General features: G+C 38.6%; 1 protein-coding gene across 3 annotated transcripts; it reads left to right on the forward strand.

Moving 5' to 3' along the window:
- The first annotated feature begins 2961 nt into the window (after nucleotides 1-2961).
- LOC137281712 (vacuole membrane protein 1-like) lies at nucleotides 2962-19153 on the forward strand. 3 transcript variants are annotated; one of them, XM_067813156.1, is made up of 12 exons: nucleotides 2962-3008; nucleotides 9861-10111; nucleotides 10629-10719; nucleotides 11743-11853; nucleotides 12183-12262; nucleotides 12964-13045; nucleotides 13917-14057; nucleotides 14499-14579; nucleotides 15383-15499; nucleotides 16652-16713; nucleotides 18098-18200; nucleotides 18889-19153. In XM_067813156.1, the coding sequence occupies exons 2-12, from the start codon at nucleotides 9888-9890 to the stop codon at nucleotides 19045-19047; spliced, it is 1251 nt and encodes a 416-aa protein (XP_067669257.1). In that variant the 5' UTR covers nucleotides 2962-3008; nucleotides 9861-9887; the 3' UTR covers nucleotides 19048-19153. The 3 variants fall into 3 exon arrangements, with proteins under 3 accessions (XP_067669257.1, XP_067669246.1, XP_067669266.1); XM_067813145.1 differs by lacking the exon at nucleotides 2962-3008 and adding an exon at nucleotides 3018-3167; XM_067813165.1 differs by lacking the exon at nucleotides 2962-3008 and adding an exon at nucleotides 7997-8064.
- The last annotated feature ends 673 nt before the right edge of the window (nucleotides 19154-19826 follow it).

Raw genomic sequence — 19826 nt, forward strand, 5'->3', positions numbered from 1 at the left:
AATAACGAGAACCGTGAAGGTCCCGGGGTAGAATGGGCGACTATGCTTGTCGTACAGAGGCGACTAACGGGATCGGGTGGTCAGGCTCGCTGACTTGGTTGACACCACAGGACCCGATATCGCACTGTAGGTTAAACATAAACATATGACGTGAGGGTATATCTATGGTCTATGTTTAACCTACAGTGCGATATCGGGTTCCTGTGGTTGACACATGACATGGGTTCCCAACTGTGTAGACCAATGCTCAAGTTCTTGATCACTGGATTGTCTGGTCCAGACCGACTTGATTATTTACAGCACACACCTAAACTCACTCTCTCACTCGTAGAAATAATGAAACCCTTCAAACAAATTAGTACTTGCTTCAAATTCAACAAAGGATGGCTGCTGTAAATGATGATGAAACGATTGCCATATTTGAGGTAAAAAAGTCCCTACCTTTTATTGTACTGTCAAACACTACGGCAAGAGGTTGTATTATTCAGAAAACGTCCGGTGTTTCAGATTTGTGTTCGTTATGTATGACAAACGACAGATGATGTAGATGTTGTGTTAGATGCAAATGAACGTGAATGTATAACTGTAGGTTTAAAAAGACATTGTTTCGCTACTGTAACATCTCATGTTACAATATTCATTCATCATTGTACGCTCACCGAGGTAAGTAGAAATTAAAACGGATTAAATCTTTTTTTCATAGGCCATCTTGAAACACAGCCATGACTTGATCAAATATGGTGGACAGTGAGTCTGGTGTCTTTATCATGTGCTACAGTTTTGCATTTAATCGCAGTTATACTGTATATTCTGTTTCGAAAGGATACGATTAATTGTGGTTGCCACGTCTTTCACTATCACAATCGGACCCTAGTATGGTGATCTGCCCTAAGATGTTAGTGGTCTAAAGCCCGTGTTGTATATCGATCGAGGGTGATCACGATTTGAGCTGACTTAACCTCGACGGGTATAATACAGAGCTAATGACTTCTTTGTTTCTTGCTTCTTCACTATAGTTCTCTCTCTCTCTCTCTCTCTCTCTCTCTCTCTCTCTCTCTCTCTCTCTCTCTCTCTCTCATATACACACACAGAGACATACACATACACACACACACACACACACACACACACACACACAGACAGACACACACACATACATACATACATGTATTTATACATACATATAGTATTCCCAGAAATTATTGAGAATCATGTTGCGTCATGTAACTCATTACGTTTATTAACTTCTGGCGTTTTACTTACATAAACATGTTAAAACATCATCCTTTTACAGTCTCAGTCTTGTTTTAGTACTTTGTTCGACCTCTTCGCTCAGCAATGCATGCCGGAATACGCCTAGGCACACTACCCATCAAAGTTTGTAGGTAATCGTGTGACAGGGTATCCCAATATTGGACCACCTCGGCCTTCATATCTTCAATATTTCTCAGTCCCTTTTGGTTTATTCTGTCCTTCATGACTCCCCACACATTCTCAATTGGGTTTAGGTCTGGGCTGTAACTGGGCCAGTCTAAAACTTGAACATTTTCAAGTGTGTGTGTGTTTTGGGTCATTATCATGCTGGAAAATCCAATCATCTTCATACAATGTTTGTGCTGTCGGAAGAAGGTGACCATTTAGAATGTCAACGTATCTTTCTTTTGTCAAGTTTCCCGTGAAAACACACAATGGCGTCACTCCGCGAGCCGATATGCCACCCCACATGTGAAACTTCGGGCTATGTTTTGGTCGCTGGTAGATAGGTTTGACAGTATCTTTGGTCCAAATTTTCACACAATTAGGGAAAAGCCAAACAGAACTTTCATCCGAAAAGAAAACATTATCCCAATCTTGATTTTCATGAGCCCGACACCAGTTTAAACGTTTTTTCCTTTTGTGCATCTTTCATCAACGGCGGGGGAATTCCACGTTTTTTCACCCAATTAAGTCTCTGTAATTCTTGCCTAACTGTTTCATTGCATACCTGAGGACTTCCTCTGCTAATCATTTCATTTCTGATGTTCTCAACACTTTTCAATTTGCCCCTACTCACAATCTGCCCAAGTCTTCGGCGATCCACAACACTGAATTTCCTAGGCCGACCTGCCCCTGCTTTGTGCTCTATCCCGGTTCCTGTTTGAATATTCTTCAAAGTTCTGTATACTGTAGACAGAGGAATACCATGTCTACAAGCTAACACTTTAGCATCAGCCTCACCCCTTTCAAAATCATCTAGAATGAGCTTTCTTTTCTCTCTTGCTGTAAATTCTGCCATGTCAACACAGGAAGCCGTCTGCTCAGACAAGGGAGATAACTCTTGACGTAATGAGCTGCCTTCTAAGCCTTCAAGAGTTGTCTCCCTTATTTAGTATGCTTAGTGCATAGTGAAAGCCCTTTTTCCAATCTTAGCATCATTAGAAAAAAAACAAAGATTTTCTCAATAAATTCTGGGAACACTGTACATACATACATGCATGCATGCATGCATGCATCCATACATCCATACATACATACATACATACATACATACATACATACATACATACATACATACATATAAAAGAAACAACATCTGAGTAATAAAAGTAAGCAAATGTCGGGGGATATTTTTCTACAGAATGATACCAAATTTAACAATTTCATCGGAATTTGACATTTTAATATTTGCACGGTATGCTTGGCTACCCCACCGTTCCCCGACGAACAATCCGACCGCTCTCCCAATACACCCCTAACGGGATTCAAAGCTTTTTCACCATTTAGAAAAGGATGTCACAATCTTCCGATGAACGTGTGGTATTCCAAACAATCTGGGAAAAAATCAAGCAGAATAACGACAAAGTAATAAGGGAGGGTAGTTGTGCGTCAAATGTGGAAGCGATTCCTACTGTACAGGTACTCTGCGAGGAGTTCAACTAGATACGCAACTCACTTTACCATTTGAGGCCCAGCTCTACCTGTCAGATCAACTTCCGGTTTCTAAGAGGCTTAAGGACACGTTACACAAAGTATGTAGATTAAATTTGTTTGTTAACTGAGAACGAACCTAAATTTGTAGTACCAGAATGGTGGAGGACAATGGTAATTTGGGAAACCTAACAGTGATTGAATTAAGAAAGAAATTAAAGAAGAGGGGATTAAGTACTAGAGGCCGCAAGGCCGAGTTGGTAGGTTGCCGGTCACCTGTATTTCGATTTGCATGACTAACAGGTTGATATCACTGTTGTGAGAGTTTTAACAATTGTCTAAATTTCCAGTACTAATACGAGACATGTATATAAAGTATCAGTAAAATTGATGTACTTGTTTCCAACTAACTAACTGTATCTCTGAGAATAATAACATGAACAGAACATAAACAAAAACATTAGTTGTGAGGGACACCATCAACATCAGATACCTATTATCTATACCAGAAAATTATGATTAATGGCCCTCAGGCAACGCTTAATTGAAAAAAAAATAAACGGCCCTGGTAATTAATAACAATATAACTAAAATTTGTTTGAGTGTTGGGGCAGTTGCACCAATATAAACATCACCACATTGTCTCACATTGTTTTCTGGTATATCATTGCCAAGGAACATTTACTGATTTATTGATTATTGCATGAATAACTGATAATCACGTCAAAATTATAATAGTGCTGAAGGGTTGTTGTTGGCACAGGTACTACAGATGTGTACCTCAGGTACGTTTCTGTATGCAGAAAAGTACCTTAGCCAAATCAGAATATGGAAACATATCCTTGGACAATTGTGTGTTGTTTTCTAGATTGGAATTGTCATAGAGTTGTTTTAGATGTATTTGATAGCATTCTATAACAAATGACCATGCACTGTAATGAATATTTCATGGAGCACAATGCCATTTGCAGTCGTTTGAACGGGAACCACTACATACGGTTTTGGTTTGGGGCTGCTAAATATAGACTCCGTTAAATATAATCCATTTAAGGTGCTGGGTTTGGTTCTGTAGTTTGATCTTGTTCATTACTGTCTAACGAAACGTATCTGCAGTAGAATCACTTCTGCTCTTATGAATGATTATCAATACTTTTTTTCTTTTACTTAGGTTTTTTGGTCCTTTTAATTAAATTTTGTTTACATTCGTAATTGTTTCAGTAAATAGGGATCAGATCCACAGTTGGTTCAGCCATAATGCTGTTTGGTTCAGTGTTACGTTGTTGGGTTCATGTTCCCATTCCCAATATATCTTCAAGTTCAAACAGCAAAACCAAATCACCCGTGACCTTGTATATACACCACAGCGCTATAACAGCAACCCTTATCAAGAGTGTTCATACGATATCTGATATGAGAGGACAGTCGTGTGATATTCTCTATCCTAAATATGTTATAACTATTTGAAACATTGGAGAAACAGAAATAATGCATGTGTGAATATGATGAAAGACTGTGTTAAAATATGAACACACATTGAATAAGACTATTAAGGGTTAGATTTAGCTTTTCAACGTGTTCTTTGCTTTCTGATTTCAGACTAGCAAAATCAAATGTAGAGGTAGTGTGAAATGAATGTGAAATATTGGTTTTACAGTTTTTGGGAGCCACTTGGCACATAGTGATTTACATGGTGATATGCATGGTGAAAAATATTTATGGGCTATTATGGTGAAAGGATGCAAAGATTTCTAAGTACCACCAGAAACACACACACATTGAATTGTGTGAAAAAATGGAAATTTGAATTCTTAAACAGCTGAACAAAACAGAAAGTATGATAAAATTGACATTCCCCATCACGCAGGTATTTATGAATGATTTTGGTTAGTGGTGACAAATCTATTATCAAATTATTTTGCAGTGGTATCAGTCAATACAATAATTTGCAGGGACAATTACAATTAGAACATTTGTGAGCATGTTGTCAGTGATCAGTGTTGAATAGTTAATCACCAGTACATTAGTGAAACATGCCCATTGGGTAACTTCTTTCATTGGTAATTTGGAAGTTGAAAGTACAATATTGACAAACTTTGTCAGTTTGTGGGTTGCAGCTTGTTTTATTTCATGGGTAGCAAATGCAGAATCTTAGCCATTCAAGCAGGAATTCTCACTGATTTTGACCATAAAAGTTGTCAATAGTACCCATTGGGGTTTCAGTAGGACCTTAGAATGAGTGAGTGAGTGTTAACCAGTTTTAGTAGATTGAGCAACATTCCAGCAATGTCACAGCAAAGGACATCAGGTATGGGCTTCACACATTGTACCAATGTGGGGAATGGAATGTAAGCCATGAGGGTGATGAATGTAAGCCATCACCAATATATATTCTAACTTCAGAAGTAAAAGAAAGATTGCCTATGTTTTGAGTACCTAAAGTCATAATTCAGAGGGGACATTGGGGTTGAGTAGTGGTTAAATTTAAAGTGTTCGCTCGTCACGCTGTTGGCCCGGTTTCGATTCCCTACATGGGTACAATGTAGAAGCCCATTTGTGGTGTCCTTTCTTTAGATATTGCTTTAATATTACTGATAGTTTTGTTAAACTAAACTCACTCACATTTCAAAATGACATTGATCAGTAAACACGGTATTGAAATAATAAATTAATAGATATGACTATAGATATTAATAGGTATGTCTATACAGATTACTTTTATCCCCCAAGCATGCTAAGTCAGTTGACTTCATAACTGATATTAACCATTTTCAAGTTGGTTTTTCTTGGACATGATAAATTACTGTGCTGTTTACCAGTTTTACTAAGATTTGTCCTTTAAAGTTTGCCATTATTAATTGTTGGTATTTTTGTGTTTCATGTAGTTCATAATTTCTCCACCTTTGATCATGTTAGTCATTACTACTGAATGTATGATCAAAGGAAATCAATAGTGTTCATGTGGGTGTTGCTTAAGTGGTGATCTACCTGCCTTCAGTTGCTTGTGACATGTAGCCTGTTGTTGTGTTGTGTTTTGTTTTGTTTACATAGTGCTATTATTCAACAGTAAATGCTAGTTTTTGTTCTAACTGTGATACTCTGGTTGTTTTACTGTCCTTTTGTTTGACGACAGGTTTTATTTTATGCATTTATTTCTTATCAATGTCAAATTTGTTCTTGCCACGACATGGCTGAAGTAGTGCCGATGTGATGAAAGATATTAATACACATGTTGATGTCATCCAATCCCCATTGTATACCTTCCAATATATCTTAACTATACCCTGGATGCATCTTCGGCTCAGTTCGATAATTTTATCACCTCACTTTGCTGGCTCTGCATTTTCACAGTAGCCAATCAGCTATGTCGCCATAACAACCGAACTTGTCAGTATCAGCAAAGATAGCGATCACAGCCACGAAGGTTTGTTCGCAGTGCAATTCAGATTTTAGGGGAAATTATACAGACACATTGACAGGTGTGAAACTTTTGAAAAACATATATGCAGGAACTCCTACCTCTTTCAGAGTACCTCTGCATCATTTGCGGTGCCAAGTTTAATCGGTTAGATAATTCAAGAAGATAAATGAGTTATGACTGGTATGCTCAGTTTCCCAGCGTAGACACCTGACTGGATAAAAACCCAGCCAAGGGACGTGATAAAATCATTGGTCCGATCCATAAATGTATCCAGGGTATAGTGGACATTTATCGAAACGCGTTCCCGGGAGATATTGAGGATGTTGCTCGTGTGCAAATCTGAAAGAACCCTTTTGACCAGTTGAAGGAGTGTGTGTTGAGTGTGTTCTTCATTCATGTGCAAATACATTGTACTCCCTAATGAGTCATGTTTTTGCTTATTTTATGTTCAGTGTTTTGTACAGTCTTGCCTTTATGATCATATTCTATGTTTCTTGTGGCCATAGTGACTGACGGGCAGTAGCCTAGTGTGATGCGTTCACTTTTCACTCCAGAGCAATGCGTTTCCATTCCCCACATGAGTACGTTTTATGAAGCACTTTTCATGGTGTCCCACACCATCAGAATGCTGGACTATTGAATACTGACATGCAACCAAACTCATCACACTCTTGAGGTAAATGTGACTGAAGGCCAGAAGCCTTGTGTCAGATGTTTTAATGGTGTCCCATGATTTGGGAATGTTGCTAAGACAGTATTAAGCTTCTGTAGCTTACTCGCTGACCATGCTCATGTGACCTATCATAATCTTGTGACCATGAACACAGAATGGGCTTGCATTGATTTTTGTAAGATGTACCAGGGCGCTTGATCATGTTTATTATTTTTTTCCATGTTGAAGGGACAGTAACCATGGCAGGACATAATTTTGGGTGTATCTGGTGTATGAATTATTCAAATAAGCCCAAACCCCAGCCAGACATCCGGGTTTCAAAATGTTACAGCCCCAACTGGATTTAACCAGACCAGAAAATCGAAAGGAAATGACTCAATTTTTAGTTTTTGTTTAGTGGCTGTTTAGTAATAATATATGACGAGGAAGTGTTCTTGAGCTTGCAGTACTATAGTACAGTGTTTAAACAGTAATTCTCAAGTCTAAATGGAACTCTCAATTTGAAAAATTGACATTATGATTAAGACATTTTTACCAGACCATCGATCTGGCTAACTGTAAATGTGCCTGTATGTCAGAAATCTTGGTTTTTCGAATGGGTTTTATTTCATACACTGGTGTAGCCATGACACCAGGACCTTAGTTATATTGTGGCCATGCAGGGAGGACATTATTTAGGTTGTTCTGACTATAACAACATTATGAAATGTGACTAAAAGAACAGAACATTCACCTGGTTGTGACCATTGTCAGATTATGTGAAACAGCCAGGGTGATGAGTAACCATGGTAACACCATCATGGTGTCTCTGAATCACAGCAGTAGGTGAGTGACTTCATCAATGCAACACATGACCCATCTGTCGCAGTTATAAACAAGATAAATGTGACTTGCATCATCAACATCTGTCCCACGGATCATCACACACTCAATAACATGTCAACAGCTGATGAGGTCAAAGTTCAGTCTGATAGCTGCATACACCAGTAGACAACAATGTTTGACCTGTTCCATGATATTTGATATCAATACTTTGAATTGTTCCATGAGATGAGCATTACTTCAGGTTTGAATGATATTTTTCTTTGGTCATCGTACAGTTTATGACGACGTTCATGAACAGGGTTTTGCATGTTAATATTGCATTAATCACAAATGAAGGCAAAGTCTAGATGACATGTCCTGCCTCACAACAGAGCACACATGATACATATGGTCTCACACAAGTGAATTTGTTCAAAATTGCTTCTGTTCACCCGGCAGAAAATAGGTACCTGACGGGATATATGGCTTGTGGCTATAACTTTTTAGCACCTAACAAGCAGCTTCAGTTACAAATTCATCTTATGTAGTAATGTAGTTATTCACAGTTCAGAGATTTTCAAGTCAGGTGTAGTGGGTCATGTTTGTGGGGACAATGTTTGTCAGTGCCTGAAACAGTGGTTGTTTACAACTATGCTATCTGTTGTCATCTGTGCCAATGTTTGTTGACACCTTTGATGGTGTTTGTTGATATCTGGCGTGGAGACACAACACTGGTTGTTGTTATATCAGGCTGGCAGTTTCAAATATTTGCAGGCCCTTGTGGCCTTTAGCGAATTATCTGTTAATTTGTCTTTTCAACCACAATCTTTTGCATATTATTTTTATCAACGTTCGAGAACCATCCTTGATTCGTCATGTTATAACAAGTTACAGTCCCAGTTCCTGGTATTTCAGACCTTGCACAGCACCAGTCTTTACTAAAATACAAATTTCTCTCTGTGCCATTGTCTTTGCCAGCTGGTTTTGTAAAAACAGTATGAAACTGTTGGTTTGTCTTTAACAAAATGGGCCTGCAGATTTCATTCAGGGTCTTCAGATTTTAAGGCCCGCAGGTGGCAGCAGGCCCTGATGGCCAGCTGGCAAATTAAAGCATTGCAAACACTGCAAGTAGAACGAGATTATTTGAGAATAGTAAGGATATCAAGAAAGAACTCTTGTCCCCAGTCACGTATGGTTTTCAGTTTCCCAATTTGGCAAGAATGAACTTTCAAAGTTAGTAGTCTTCCTCTGGTAGAGAAAAATAATGGTTGTTGTTAGACGTGACTGAATACATCAAGTGGTCAGATTCCTTGATTCAATAGTTTGTCATCATATTCTCTTCCAAAATGGAAGGGAAACCCAAACTTTGGTAGGGAGCATGATTTAACAAACTTTTCAAGGATGGACATCTTGTGAAAGCACCACCATTTCTCTTTATCACCACCTGTAAATACAATGCAGGGCATGCACATGTATATTGCAGTAACCATATACACATGCATTAGGTGTCATTCTTGATTTTGATGTTTTTCAGAACGGTCAATAAATCACTGTCAGTAATGTGGACTATCTGATTACTGCGAATACTGTGCAAGTGACTATGGTCATTAGGAAGTACAAGCAATGGTGCACTCACTACTCATAATTGTCATTTCAAAATTGAGATTGACTGACTCAGTGACCGTGATATATCTCCCAATTTTTTCAATCGTAAAATAAAAATGAAGTTTCCCTACTTTTCTTTAGAGTAAATCTAAATTGTTTGGATCATTGTTGTGTGTATAACTGTTTCAGCTGGTCATATTTACATTGTACGTATGTATTTAATTAAACTTGAATAATACTTAATTGTAAGCAACACCTACTATTATGTTGCATTACCATGTATTCCATCCTCCTCTCTCTCTGTCTCTCTCTCTGTAATGTTGTTGTGTAAATGCATTTCTTACGTCATTCAAGTCGTATTAATTGTCATATTGATAATGAAAATTGTTACGATAGTTACATCAACCTTGCAAAAAAGTCATGAACTCCTCATCACTCTGATATTTTTTACAGATATCAAGATTGCTGAACTATAGCACTATGGAAGATGGAAAGAAACGCATACGCCAGAGAAAATCGGAGAGCAATACGAACGGTGATGTAGATGCCCCAGCATCCTCGACAGGCACAAGCATAGACATGAAGGCACTACGGGAACAAGAACGGCAAGAACGGGAACAGATAGTGCTGTGGAAGAAACCTTTGTGGACACTATTTTATTTTGTCTTTGAATCAGGGTGTCTTATACATTCACTGATATCTAGGTGAGATCATCATCCTTGAAATTACTTATTTATATCACTGATATGTGGTCTTTGGTAATGTAGAGTGGCTGTAGACATCAAGTACTAACTAACTCTGGTACTCTTCAGAGCTGTGTTTAACCCAGCTCGCTCACTCACTCAGGCACTCACTCACTCTACAGATCCATATGTAGGTCTTCACCAACCAGTGCTTGCCACAAAAAGTGACTATGCTTGTCACAAGAGGCTAGTAACGAGGTTTTGATGTTCAGGCTTGCAGAATTGGTTGACACACGTCATCGCTTCCCGATTGCGCATATCAATGCTCCAGTTGTTGGTCAGTGAATTGTATGGTCCAGACTCTATTATTTACTGACTGCTGCCATATAGCTGTAATATTGCTGAGTGAGGCATAAAACTAAATTCACTTCATCCATCTACAGATTCATCCATCCATTCATCACTTGCTCACTCATTCCATCCGTCTACAGATCTCATCCACAAAACCATCACTCAGTCACTCTCTCCATTATTCCAGGTTATGGAAGAGAAAGAGAAGTGTCCTGGCTGTACTAGTACTGACTGCTGTCCTCACCTTTCTTTATAACACAGAGGGAGCCCATCAACCAGTAAGTGATTTCTCAAACCAGGATGTCATTTCATGCCTTTGTTCTCAAACAGCAAACTGGACTTTAAAAAAACTGTGCAACAAAAACTGTTGTGTGCATAAAGAGGATGTACTTTATATGAAATGAAAATACTCATATTGCAATATGGTTTGTCTTATAAAGATGTGAAGCAAGTAAAATGTTTTGGCCGGATTGTGAAATATTTTACCATACTGCTTATGTTCTTGGGTCCCACATGCCCTTTTAGCCTGCTTCAGTGCACCCATCAACCTAAATATTTGGTTCATTATGTCCTCTTGCACAGTGTCCCTTAGTTTGCATGGATTTACAGATTGTATTTGTATGTCTGTATATCGCACTTCGATGATCCTGTTGCGGTTTGGATACTGGATGGGCCTGGATATTCTCCTCTCTGTAACTGACTGATGCCATCCTGTATCTATTTCCTTTTGTTGTAGATAGTGATGTTCATGAGGAAACGCCTGCTGTGGTTTTGATATTGCATGGGCCTGGGTATTCCCCTCTCTGTTACTGACTGATGCCATGCTGTATCTGTTTCCTTTTGTTGTAGATAGTGGTGTTCATGAGGAAACACCTGCTGTGGTGTGGATACTGGATGGGCCTGGGTATTCCCCTCTCTGTTACTGACTGATGCCATGCTGTATCTGTTTCCTTTTGTTGTAGATAGTGGTGTTCATGAGGAAACACCTGCTGTGGTTTGGATACTGGATGGGCCTGGGTATTCTTTTCTCTCTAACTGACTGATGCCATGACATATCTGTTTCCTTGTGTTGTAGATAGTGATGTTTCTGAGGAAACACCTTCTGTGGTGTGGATATTGGATGGGCCTGGGTATTCCCCTCTCTGTAACTGACTGATGCCATGACATATCTGTTTCCTTGTGTTGTAGATAGTGATGTTTCTGAGGAAACACCTTCTGTGGTGTGGATATTGGATGGGCCTGGGTATTCCCCTCTCTGTAACTGACTGATGCCATGTCATATCTGTTTCCTTGTGTTGTAGATAGTGATGTTTATGAGGAAACACCTTCTGTGGTGTGGATACTGGATGGGCCTGGGTATTCTCTCATCAGTTGGACTGGGCACTGGCCTTCACACTTTCCTTCTTTATCTGGTAAGTGCAACACTGTAACCATGGTAACCTTTCCCAGTGTTTGTAAACATCAACTCTCCAAAATTCATCAGACATGAAGATCCGGTTTATAATTGATCTTCAGCACCCTATGCTTGTCATAAGAACTGACTGTCAGAATCAGATGGGCATACTGTCTGACTTAGTTGACACATGTCTTCATATCCCAATAGTGTAGATCGATGCTGATTTTGTTGATCACTGGATTGTCTTGTCCGGAGTCAATTATTTACACACCTTAACCATCTAGTAGCATTGAACATAAGTCACACCTTCTATGATGGTATATTTATTGCATGTTGTTTTTTCAGGGTCCACACATAGCGTCAGTCACGCTAGCTGCATTTGAGTGTATGTCTGTTGACTTTCCTGAGCCACCCTACCCAAACTCGTGAGTGCTTAATCGATATTGCCAGAACTGCATATGTGTCACATAACATTATGGAAATCATCCTGTGAACAATAAATAAATTGTAGCATTTGTAATTGAGGCAAAGTTATACTTTCTTGTCACAAAGACACTAAAAGCACCTATTGTAGATCGATCAACTGTTTATGCTTTGTTTCTATAAATTGTCTGTGGGGTTTTTTTTGTATAATTGAACCAAACCAAGCTATAATTTGCTTATTGCTGAATAAATAAGATATCTTCATAGCTTTTGATTAGCTAACCAAGATAGTTTGGGGCATTTGTGTTCCCCTGAACCCCAAATTATATTGCTATGGTTTACCATTGCCCGTAAATAGAGGAGACTTGTTTGCATTAAGGTACTGACTACAATATGTTGTCACCAGTGAAGTTTTTACCAATTGTGTTTTTGTATGAAGTGACTGCACAGGATATCATGGCGGTCCTCACCATATATGGCTGTAGATTTCGTTGCAAGTAATTGAAACGTTATTGAATGACATTTCAACCAAAATCAATAAACTAAATTACGTAGAGAACTTAAGTTCAGATGTGCAATGACTATGTTTATTTCTGGGTAGTGTAACAACAGGATTTAGAGGGGACCCATAAGCGGGACAATAGTACTTTCTTTGAAGAAGAATATATTTCAGTCAGTTCAGCATGCACCTGTTCTTTCCCAGGATCATCTGTCCAGAACAAGAAGAGGAGTACATGTCTCTCTGGACCATTATGAGCAAAGTCAGGATAGAGGCTGTTATGTGGGTCAGTGACTGCTTCTTTCATTACACGTGTCAGGATTAGTCCTCATTAGTCCCTTGCTGCAAGATTCTTGGGATCGCTTGTTCAGACTAACTAACTTGGCTGGTGCATCTGACTGTTTCCCTGTTTTCTACCGCCATGCCCATGATATTTGTCACTGGATGTTTTTTGCACTAATGAACAAAACATCCTCCAGTATAGCTGCTGCTGTCTCTGTGCCTGAGATGAAGAATGGAATTTTGCTGTGCCTGCTTTCAAATGACCTTGTTGATCATGTCCCTGTCAGTCATGACTGTGTTAGCCTGGACCACTGCTGGTCTGTCAGTCATGACTGTGTTAGCCTGGACCACTGCTGGTCTGTCAGTCATGACTGTGTTAGCCTGGACCACTGCTGTTCTGTCAGTCTGGATCTGTTAGTCACAACCATGTTAGGATGGACAGTCTTTGTGTGAACCTTGTCAGTCTGGACCATGTCAGGCTGGACCATCTCAGACTGGACCATTTTACTCTGAACCATCTTAGTCTGGTCCATGTTAATCTGGAAGTTGTCAGTCTGGACTGTGTTAGTCTGGAGCATGTTAGTCTGGAAGTTGTCAGTCTGGACTGTGTTAGTCTGGAAGTTGTTAGTAGTCTGGACCATGTCAGGATGGACCATGTTAGTCTTGACCTTGTCTGACTGGACCATGTAAGTCTGGACCGTGCTAGTCATGAACCTCATAACTTAATAACCATGCTCTCTGGTAGCTACTTTTGCAAACAAACATGAAAATCAAAGAAATACCATGTATTTTAGCAGAATATTATTTCTCAGAGAACATTGTCTGCAAAGTTTACATTGCTGAATGTTGTGTTGAATGTAATCCATGTTGTTTAGGGAGCAGGCACTGCTATTGGGGAATTGCCGCCCTACTTCATGGCAAGAGCAGCCAGGCTGTCAGGGGCAGACCTGGAGGAGGATGAGTTCGAGGAGATTGAGGAGTTGATTCATGAAAAACAGGCAAACCCAGATGAACTGGTAGGTGATGTGTGTGGTGTGTGGAAACCAGCATAAAGATGCTTTAGGATCTACTGACTCTCAGTTACAAGTTGATTCTAGGAAAATTGTGTAATTCTTCCTGATAAACTCGATAAGCAAGTAGTTATTTATTGGTTCAAAAAGAATGGGAGTGCGGTGGGTTTGGTAAGTGGTTAAAGCATTTGCTCATCATGCAGAAGACCCTGTTTCAACTCCCACATGGGTACAATGCTGTGGAATAATCTTTAATTCAGTGAAGAAATATGGGTTGAATGTCAATTCTGTGTTATCTCTGATAGAAAGAAACATTTTCCCTGAAATTATGTTTTTCACTCTCTTGGGTATTGTCATCTGTTGTGAATAGTTTTCATTGATTGTCTAGGAAGAAATTGTTTTGATGTGCTAAAACGTTTAAACATTGAATACCAACATTTGTTTCAGGGATTCATGGAAAAAGCAAAGTTGTCAGTTCACAATCTTGTACAGAGAGTGGGGTTCTTCGGGATTTTAGCCTGTGCTTCGGTGAGTTTGTTCATCAAGAAAAAAAGATTTGAAAATGCTTCCTATTTTGAAGAATCGTTGAATTTTATCTTGACATTTCTTTTATGTAACTGACATATTATTTCTGCCTTCCCTGATACAGTAAAAAGTTCCAAGGGTATTATGGAGTCAGTCACACATTTGTGTGGAATAGAGATACAATAAAAGAGAATTACTTTTAGATACGTTGTTTTTGTAACAGGAAATACATATAAAACACCCATTCACACACACTTTCATACATATACTATGACAAGATATTTAAAGTGTTGAAGATGTAAGCAAATGTATTGTTAATGATATACTGTTAATGATATATGTAGTACAAATCTTGTGAAGAAACCTGGAAAAACTTGCCCTTTCATGTGATCCCTTAATTTTTTCCCTCAGTATATATGTGAGACCCACTTAAAAGAACTCTCATCAAACAGGACGTGAAACATCCACTTGACATAAAGGCATGAAGATTGGGTTAGAATTGTTTTTCATGCTTGTTGTCAGAGTCGACTTGCAATATCTGGAGGTCAGGCTCACTGACATTTGGGACGCATGTCATCGTATCCCAGTTGTGCAGATCGATGCTCATGCTTTTGATCTCTGGTTTGCCCTGTCCAGTCTCGATTATTTGTAGACTGCCACCTTATATCTGGAATATTTTTGAGTGCAGTCCTAAAAAATCAACGAACAAATGTATTATGGAACTGCCACATCTTGGCATTTCATATGAACCATGATGTGGTCTTCTCATTCTGAACCAGTCTGAATCAGGCTGTTTTGTGTTCCAGATCCCGAACCCATTGTTTGACCTGGCTGGCATCACTTGCGGCCATTTCCTCATTCCATTCTGGACATTCTTTGGTGCAACACTTATAGGAAAAGCCATTATTAAGATGCATATACAGGTAAGACTGGTATAAGAGGACCAGTAGAGAGCAAGGCAAAATTTCCCAGGGGAAGTTTGGTCCTAGGAGATTCTTACCGAGGGGAAAGTTTGTCCTTGGCCAAGGTTTCCCCAGAGAGGGATTGGCCATGGATAAAGTTCGGTCTGTTACAGCGGATTAGAATTGGTTTTCAGTAAACCATTCTTGGCAACTCATGGGATTGGGTGCTGGCTCAATGACTTAGTTGACATGTCTTTCTATCCCATTTGTCTACGTCTATGTTTATGCTGTTGATCACTTGATTGTCTTTCCTGCCTCAATTGTTTACAGACTGCTGCCATATCACTTGAAAATTGCAGAGTGTGACATAAAACTAAACTCATTCACTCACTGTGTCACTCACTCACACTCATTCTTTAAGTAATGGCAGTGAAAATGATCTGTGTTCATGATATCAATCTCTGGATTGTCTGCTTCTGTTCAGACTGCATCATTTACAGAAAGCTGTTACAGGTGAAATACATATAATCATGATAATAATGATCTTGCTGTATTATGCACATATAGTTATGAATAATCATATCTGGGCATTCACTTGTATATCAATGAATCAAACTATATCCCTGATTCTTTCTTTATTTTCAACCTCTACGATTCATGAACATTTTAAAAAGGAATATTAATAAACCGTATTTATTCAAGCAAGATATGCAAAATGCAGTATATATCCAAACCAAGTCTGGAAAATCGTCAACAGTTCAGTTCTGTTTAATTATTTGATCGTCATGTAACTTGTCATTGTCATCTTAAGCTATGAACGTAATCAAAACATGTTAGAAAATGTATATTTCTATTGTGTCAATGACTATGGTTAATAATACATCTGTTTGTGATCTTTTATTCATTTCCCAATATTCGTGGTGTGTATCACATTTACCCCGCAGCTGATTGGCTGCAGCCCTAATGCACATCTAGATGAAATAAACAGATATGAAAGAAGTGAGCCCCGTTTCACACAGTGATCTTAGTGCTACAACTGTCACAACTCTGCATTCACGTATGGGAGCTATAAGAGTTGTAGCTCTATGATTGCTTTCTGAAATGTGCCCTAGGTAAATAGCACTTGACATACTGTTGTATGTTCTAATGTCATGGGTTTCTTTTCTGTTGCAGAAATTGTTTGTTATTTTCCTGTTTAGCAAACAACATGTGGAAAGTTTAGTGAAGTTATTGGGGTGAGTGTTTGATGCTTTCACTCTTGTCATGATACTAAGTCCATGTGGCCATGAAGATCTGTGTTAGAAATAATGGAGAATCTGTAAAACCTGGTTCCTAGAAAGTCTGTTATTATTCACATATTTTTCTCAATGTAACTTGTAATGTAATGAAAGAGGCGACTAACAGGATCAGGTGGTCAGGCTTGCTGACTTGGTTGATGCTTGTCATCGAATCCCAGCTGTATAGATCGATGCTCATGCTGTTGATCGTGGGATTTTCTGGTCCAGACTCAATTATTTACAGATCTTATAGCTACAATATTGCTGAGTCTGTATAAAACTGAACTCCCTCACGTAATGTAATGAATCTATTACTGTATCATGAGCCTTTAACACTAACCTCACTCTCTCACTTGCTCCTCAATTCAATATTGCTGTATCATGACTCTACTGCTTAGCAGACAGTTGAATAGAAACTAGCAACGAGTAATAGATGATGATAGAACAGTAGTAAATAGTTTTTTCAAAAAATTAGTTTCTGGTCATCAAAACATAGATACGTACAATTACTTTCATGAAAAATAAAAACAAATAATTGTTTAACCTCAGGTGTATATATCGCTCAACATACAGCCTTTATACATATTCTAACTACATGGACCCTTAAAGATCTGGGCCTAGATTTTTTAAGCTCTCTTAGCGCTAAGATAGTCATAAGTTAGTGTTGATGTATGGAACTTACGACTATCTTAGTGCTAGGAGAGCTTCAAAAATCTAGGCCCAGGGTTAAAATTGGTTTTCAGTAAACTATGCTTGTTGTAAAAAGTCGACTATCAGCATTGAGTGGTCAGGCTCACTGACATGATATATATGCCATCATATCCCATTTGCATAGATAAGTGCTCATAATGTTGATAACTGGATTGTCTGGTCCAGACTCTAGTATTTACAGACTGCTGCCATATAGCTGAAATAATTTTTGGTATGGCTGATTGAATCTGAGTCCATGGGGATTCCATCTTGGAATTGGCTCCAGGTAGATTGAAATCGTATTTAGAAATAAGATTGTTATACATGTATTGTCTTATTTTGATTTAGTATTGTGAATATCGTTGTTGGTTTCAGTGTTAGTGAATTCTGATTCTGTTATCAGTGAATCTGATTCTAATATTTGTGAATTTTGATTCTAATATCAATGTAGTAGCATTTTGTGTCTTATGTGGAATTAGTATCACAGGTATCATCATTTTTTTCACCATTCAAACACTGGTATAAATGAAGGGTACACCCCCTGTTTTCTCAACAGTGTGCATTCCCCCCCTTTTTCAGAAAGCTGTATCCACCCCACTTAGGACAGCATCGTGTATTGGGTGGAGTAATACTTGTGTACTGTGTTTTCTAGGAGTATACCAGCAGTGGGGATGTCACTACAGACGCCGTTCGCCAAGTGGCTTGAGCAACAGAAACAGAAGCTGCATCACAAGATAGGCACTGGGGCACAATCGGTGAGTTGTTACTGTCACTGTTCCGTAAGATCTACAGGGCCATCTGGTTTTTTTTCAAGAGTCCCTTCATCCCTGTTTGGATGCTGCTAACAGTGTTATTAAGGTCCCCTCATGCCTGTTTGGATGTTGCTAACAGTGATTACACGATGACATTTAGAAGTGAAGTGGTCAAATGCAACATATGTCATATTAGGGATTTCACTTTCTTAGTAAAGTACAAATTCTGGTACTCTTTTGGTTAAGTCCCATGTGGGATTTGAACCCGCACCCTCAAAGTCAGGCACCAAATTGCCAGCACACCAGCACACAACGTCAGCTGCCTAGCCTGTTGTGTAAGTCGCAGTGGCAGAGCGGGCTAGGTGGCTTACTTTGTGTGCTGGCGATTAGGTGCCTTGTTAGGTCACTTGTTGTGATATTGCTGTAACATTGCTAAAAATGGTGTACTACTACACTCATTCACTCACTCACGGAAATGAGAAGCAGTATTAAACCCATCTGACTTATGGAACATAGAGAGTATTCTTGGTTTCATCTTTTATTCTTTGAATACAACGTTTCACGGCTTTTATTCAAAGGATTAAAAGAAAATGAAACCCAGGAAATTTTCTGTGTTTATCAAATAGCATCTTCTGAAATGCCAATCAAGCTTTGTGGAGCACAAATCTGATATTTCTCTTTGTATTTTCAGGATACCAACGTGTTGTCATGGATATTCGAGAAGATAGTGATTGTCATGGTGATATACTTTGTGTTGTCTATAGTCAACTCCATGGCACAGAGCTATCACAAGAGACTCAGCAAAGCCAAGCATGCTGTGATGGGCAAAACTAAAGTCAGTCTTGAGTAGACACCACCACAGCAAAGATTTCCCCTGCATAGCGGCACCAATTATATATTCCATGTGCAATTACTGAAAATCATTAATTAATATAAAGAAATCAACTTCTTACAAACCTAGTTGACTTACGGTTTATTTTAATCTGCCATTTCAATCTTAATACATAAATCAAAATTATTTTCTATTTTCTAAAATGCTTTAAATGTGTCATTTAATAAACTGAAAGTGTGGACACTGAAATCTCAAACACATATTTATTATATCAGAATTTTTATCAGGACATATTGTTTATAAGTGTAGTGTTTGTTTGTTTTCATTTCTGTCAAATGGCATGAAATGGTTTATATAGATTGTGCAAAAAATGTTGGCGATCATGAGGATTGTTATATACAGTAAACCTTCAAAGGAAGTCAGTCTCAAGGAATAAAGTATCCCAAAAATAGCCATGATCCCCAACTGTTTGTGAATCAATCTGTTGGTATGAAACCTCATGAAAGTATAGGAAACCTCATAAAAGTGTATGAGGTTACATAAAATTGTATGAAACCTCATGACAGTGTATGAAGCCTCATGAAAGTGTATGAGGTTACATAAAATTGTATGAAACCTCATGACAGTGTATGAAGCCTCATGAAAGTGTATGAGGCTACATGAAAGTGTGTGACTGTGAGGTTGCATGATAGTGTATGATGCCTCATGAAAGTGTATGAGGGTACATGAAAGTGTATGAAGCCTCATGAAAGTGTACAAAGGTACATGAAAGTGTGTGAGGTTACATCGAAGTGTGT

The sequence above is a fragment of the Haliotis asinina genome, chromosome 1, assembly GCF_037392515.1.
Source record: "Haliotis asinina isolate JCU_RB_2024 chromosome 1, JCU_Hal_asi_v2, whole genome shotgun sequence".
Classification (NCBI taxonomy): domain Eukaryota; kingdom Metazoa; phylum Mollusca; class Gastropoda; order Lepetellida; family Haliotidae; genus Haliotis; species Haliotis asinina.

Coding starts and splice junctions, on each gene's coding strand:
- LOC137281712 (XM_067813145.1), top strand. CDS start 3,066: ATGGTGGAGGACAATGGTAATTTGGGAAACCTAACAGTGATTGAATTA. Junction 3,168..9,860: donor GAGGCCGCAAGGCCGAGTTG/GTAGGTTGCCGG, acceptor TATTTTTTACAG/ATATCAAGATTGCTGAACTA. Junction 15,500..16,651: donor TTATTAAGATGCATATACAG/GTAAGACTGGTA, acceptor TTTCTGTTGCAG/AAATTGTTTGTTATTTTCCT.